Source organism: Panulirus ornatus, chromosome 22 (assembly GCF_036320965.1).
Source record: "Panulirus ornatus isolate Po-2019 chromosome 22, ASM3632096v1, whole genome shotgun sequence".
In the NCBI taxonomy this organism is placed as follows: domain Eukaryota; kingdom Metazoa; phylum Arthropoda; class Malacostraca; order Decapoda; family Palinuridae; genus Panulirus; species Panulirus ornatus.
In genome coordinates, this window is record NC_092245.1 from 780,745 (window position 1) to 786,744 (window position 6,000).

The following is a 6,000-nucleotide window of genomic DNA, read 5'->3' on the forward strand; positions in this document are numbered from 1 at the left end:
GGGTTGGGCCATTTCTTTCGTCTGTTTCCTTGCGCTACCTCGCAAACGCGGGAGACAGCGACAAAGTATAAAAAAAAAAAAAAAGAAAAAAATATATATATATATATATATATATATATATTTATATATATATATATATATACATATCCCTGGGGATAGGGGATTAAGAATACTTCTCACGTATTCCCTGCGTGTCGTAGAAGGCAACTAGAAGGGGAGGGAGCGGGAGGCTGGAAATCATCCCCTCTCGTCTTTTTTTAATTTTCCAAAAGTAGGAACAGAGGGGGGCCAGGTGAGGATATTCCACAAAGGCCCAGTCCTCTGTTCTTAACGCTACCTCGCTAACGCGGGAAATGGCGACTAGTTTAAAAGAAAAGAAAGAAATATATATATATATATATATATATATTAGTGAAAGAGAAGAGAGAGGCATTTGGACGATTTTTGCAGGGAAAAAATGCAATTGAGTGGGAGAAGTATAAAAGAAAGAGACAGGAGGTCAAGAGAAAGGTGCAAGAGGTGAAAAAAGGGCAAATGAGAGTTGGGGTGAGAGACTATCAGTAAATTTTAGGGAGAATAAAAAGATGTTCTGGAAGGAGGTAAATAGGGTGCGTAAGACAAGGGAGCAAATGGGAACTTCAGTGAAGGGCGTAAATGGGGAGGTGATAACAAGTAGTGGTGATGTGAGAAGGAGATGGAATGAGTATTTTGAAGGTTTGTTGAATGTGTCTGATGACAGAGTGGCAGATATAGGGTGTTTTGGTCGAGGTGGTGTGCAAAGTGAGAGGGTTAGGGAAAATGATTTGGTAAACAGAGAAGAGGTAGTAAAAGCTTTGCGGAAGATGAAAGCCGGCAAGGCAGCAGGTTTGGATGGTATTGCAGTGGAATTTATTAAAAAAGGGGGTGACTGTATTGTTGACTGGTTGGTAAGGTTATTTAATGTATGTATGACTCATGGTGAGGTGCCTGAGGATTGGCGGAATGCGTGCATAGTGCCATTGTACAAAGGCAAAGGGGATAAGAGTGAGTGCTCAAATTACAGAGGTATAAGTTTGTTGAGTATTCCTGGTAAACTATATGGGAGGGTATTGATTGAGAGGGTGAAGGCATGTACAGAGCATCAGATTGGGGAAGAGCAGTGCGGTTTCAGAAGTGGTAGAGGATGTGTGGATCAGGTGTTTGCTTTGAAGAATGTATGTGAGAAATACTTAGAAAAGCAAATGGATTTGTATGTAGCATTTATGGATCTGGAGAAGGCATATGATAGAGTTGATAGAGATGCTCTGTGGAAGGTATTAAGAATATATGGTGTGGGAGGCAAGTTGTTAGAAGCAGTGAAAAGTTTTTATCGAGGATGTAAGGCATGTGTACGTGTAGGAAGAGAGGAAAGTGATTGGTTCTCAGTGAATGTAGGTTTGCGGCAGGGGTGTGTGATGTCTCCATGGTTGTTTAATTTGTTTATGGATGGGGTTGTTAGGGAGGTAAATGCAAGAGTCCTGGAAAGAGGGGCAAGTATGAAGTCTGTTGGGGATGAGAGAGCTTGGGAAGTGAGTCAGTTGTTGTTCGCTGATGATACAGCGCTGGTGGCTGATTCATGTGAGAAACTGCAGAAGCTGGTGACTGAGTTTGGTAAAGTGTGTGGAAGAAGAAAGTTAAGAGTAAATGTGAATAAGAGCAAGGTTATTAGGTACAGTAGGGTTGAGGGTCAAGTCAATTGGGAGGTGAGTTTGAATGGAGAAAAACTGGAGGAAGTGAAGTGTTTTAGATATCTGGGAGTGGATCTGTCAGCGGATGGAACCATGGAAGCGGAAGTGGATCATAGGGTGGGGGAGGGGGCGAAAATTTTGGGAGCCTTGAAAAATGTGTGGAAGTCGAGAACATTATCTCGGAAAGCAAAAATGGGTATGTTTGAAGGAATAGTGGTTCCAACAATGTTGTATGGTTGCGAGGCGTGGGCTATGGATAGAGTTGTGCGCAGGAGGATGGATGTGCTGGAAATGAGATGTTTGAGGACAATGTGTGGTGTGAGGTGGTTTGATCGAGTAAGTAACGTAAGGGTAAGAGAGATGTGTGGAAATAAAAAGAGCGTGGTTGAGAGAGCAGAAGAGGGTGTTTTGAAATGGTTTGGGCACATGGAGAGAATGAGTGAGGAAAGATTGACCAAGAGGATATATGTGTCGGAGGTGGAGGGAACGAGGAGAAGAGGGAGACCAAATTGGAGGTGGAAAGATGGAGTGAAAAAGATTTTGTGTGATCGGGGCCTGAACATGCAGGAGGGTGAAAGGAGGGCAAGGAATAGAGTGAATTGGAGCGATGTGGTATACAGGGGTTGACGTGCTGTCAGTGGATTGAATCAAGGCATGTGAAGCGTCTGGGGTAAACCATGGAAAGCTGTGTAGGTATGTATATTTGCGTGTGTGGACGTGTGTATGTACGTGTGTATGGGGGTTGGGCCATTTCTTTCGTCTGTTTCCTCGCGCTACCTCGCAAACGCGGGAGACAGCGACAAAGTATAAAAAAAAAAAAAAAAAAAAAAAAAAAAAAAAAAAAAAAAAAAAAAATATATATATATATATATATATATATATATATATATATATATATATATATATATATATATATATATATATATACATATATATATATATATATATATATATATATATATATATATATATATATATATATATATATATATATATATATATATATATATATATATATATATATATATATATATATATATGTAATGTTTACTTACCAATAACGATCCACATGACGATGGCATTCCCCCCAACAGCCACCAGAAGCATGGAGCCAAACGCCAGTGTCCAGGTTAACTGCTGCCACCATGGTAGGAGGTAGGGTCGGTCCACAGGCGAGGGGACGAGACACGCCGTAAGTCTAGTCCCTCCAGAGGTGTCCCAGAAGGTGCTGTTCACCTCGCCCCACACGGATGAGTTCAGTAAATACAGATATAACTCCCTATCGGAGAGTTGGTTCAGGGAACTATTAGCGAGATTCTGTAGGTTGTAGATGATGTCGACGGTCACGTTAAGCCCTTCGGATACTTGTAGTAGACACTCAAAGAGAGACTCGGTCCAGGGGTTAGTGGTGGGGTCGCTGGCGTAATCGAGAGCATTGTCCGTACTGAGTTGAACTTTCTGCTCCTCCTCCACCATCTTCACTTCTTAATAGTTACAACAAAGATCAAAAGAACTCTCAAGTTTTTACAAGATACATATTGCAAAGTGAAGATTTTGGAACTGAATCGGTGGCATTAATATGCTTAACGAATCACAGTGGAAATCATATATAGGTATAATGATATCTTTTTTATGACTTTAAGCCTTCATTCTCATATAATCTGTAGAGTACATTCACCTCAGTATCTTATGTTCTGCCATTCAATCCAACTTTAAATCACAAATCTTTTTGTAAAGCAATTTAGATAAAACAGACGTCGTCTTCTTTGAGCGACACGGGTCCGTGCTTGAAGTAGCTGGTCCGGCACTGGTGGGAGAGGCAGCATGACACCACCCGCTCACTGGTGAGGCGGCCCTCGAACTGAATACCAGCTCTCGCCGCTGCCCCCGCCTCCAGCGCGTTCCTCCTTCCTAACTGTGCGCACAAATCATTCCCTACACATTAATGCGCACAGGGTTAGTGGCGAATCATGCTTGTGGGGGTGGAAGGGGCTGAGTACGTCCAGAACTATTGATCACAAAATAGGAAAACATACACCTTACGATATTGCGAAGCGACACTTTTTCTACGTTTGTTTACAAGATATTCAGGTTTCTTCCTTGGAGTTATCTTTTACACTAAGATACCCAGAGATCAGCAACGTAAACGATTACCTTGTCTTCACATCTTCCGACCCTTGTATTGTATTGCTAGCCTAATGTTCATTTCTACTGAAGTTCAGAAGATAGTGTGAATAGCAATGGTGCAGGTTGTATGATGGGACAAAAATTATGTAGTTAAAAGTTTTTTCTTTCACGGTATTGTAACTTATTAGGAGATACACTGACTTCTGTTCAACGTTAAGCAACATCAAAAATCATATTCATAACGGTTAATCAATGTCAGACAATACAGTAACACACACCCACATACACACAAGCACACAGACACAGATAGAGGCACAGACACACAAATATATACATATATACATATATATATATATATATATATATATATATATATATATATATATATATATATATATATATATACATATATATATATATATATATATATATATATATATATATATATATATATATATATATATATATATATATATATATATATATATATATATATATATATATATATATATATATATATATATATATATATATATATATATATATATATATATATATATATATATATATATATATATATATATATATATATATACATATGTATATATATATATATATATATATATATATATATATATATATATATATATATATATATATATATATATATATATATATATATATATATATATATACATATGTATATATCTTTTTTCTTTCATACTATTCGCCATTTCCCGCATTAGCGAGGTAGCATTAAGAACAGAGGACTGGGCCTTTGAGGGAATAGCCTCATCTGTCCCCCTTCTGTGTTCCTTCTTTGGGGAAAAAAAACAAAAAAAACAAGAGGGGAGGATTTCCAGCCCACCGCTCCCTTCCCTTTTAGTCGCCTTCTACGAAACGCAGGGAATACGTGGGAAGTATTCTTTCTCCTCTGTCCCCTATACATATATATATATTCTTTCTTTATACTTAATCGCTGTTTCCCTCGTAAAGGAAGTAGCGCCAGGAGACAGACGAAGAATGGCACATCCACTCATATACATACATATATTTTATCATTTATTATAATTTGTTGCTGTCTCCCGGGTTAACGAGCTAGCGCAAGGAAACAGAAGAAAGAATGGCCCAACCCACCCGCTTACACATTTATATACATACACGTCGACACACGCACATATACATACCTATAAATCTGAACGTATACATATATATACAAACACAGACATATACATATATACACATGTACATGATTCATACTGTCTGCCCTTTATTCACACTCGTCGCCACCACCACAAAAATGAAATGCCAATTCCCTGCCACAGCATGGGCGCAAGGTAACGCTAGGAAAAGACAACAAAGGCCACATTCGTTCACACTCAGTCTCTAGCTGTCATATATAATGCACAGAAACCACAGCTCCCTTTCCACATAAAGGCCCCACAGAACTTTCCATGGTTTACCCCAGACACTTCACATGCCCTGGTTCAATCCATTTACACCACGTCGACCCCGATATACCACATCGTTCCTATTCATTCTATTCCTTGCACGCTTTTTACCCTCCTGCATATTCAGGCCTTGATCACTCAAAACCATTTTCACTCCATCTTTCCACCTCCAGTTTGGTCTACCACTTCTCCTCGTTCCCTCCACCTTTGACACCTATACCCTCTTTTTTCCCCTTTCCTCACTCATTTTCTCCATGTGAACAAATAATTTCAAAACACTTTATTCTGCTCTCTCAACCACACTCTATTTATTACCACACATCTCTTTTACCCTATTATTACTTACTAGATCAAACCATCTCACACCACATATTGTCCTTAAACATCTCATTTCCAGCACATCCACCCTCCTCCGCACAACTCTATCTATAGCCCACGCCTCGCAACCATATAACATTGCTGGAAACCCTATTCCTTCAAACATATCCATTTTTGTTTTCCAAGATAATGTTCTCGCCTTCCACACATTTTTCAACTGTCCCAAAACTTTCGCCCCCTCACACACCCAATGATTCACTTCCGCTTCAATGGTTCCATCCGCTGCCTAATCCACTCCCAGATATCTAAAACACTTCACTTCCTCCAGTATTTCTCTATACAAACTTACCCCACGATGGACTTGTCCCTCAACCCTAGTGTACCTAATAACCTTGCTC

The 6,000-nt window shown here is 39.1% G+C and overlaps 1 protein-coding gene across 1 annotated transcript in view; it reads right to left on the reverse strand.

Moving 5' to 3' along the window:
- The window catches only part of LOC139756493 (tachykinin-like peptides receptor 86C), a 277,144-nt gene extending 273,592 nt beyond the window's left edge, over positions 1-3,552 (reverse strand). The window contains exon 1 of the mRNA XM_071675936.1: positions 2,762-3,552. Coding sequence (XP_071532037.1) covers positions 2,762-3,182 — 421 coding nt within the window. The 5' untranslated portion in view covers positions 3,183-3,552. The remainder of the gene's footprint in view (positions 1-2,761) is intronic.
- Between the last annotated feature and the right edge of the window lie 2,448 nt (positions 3,553-6,000).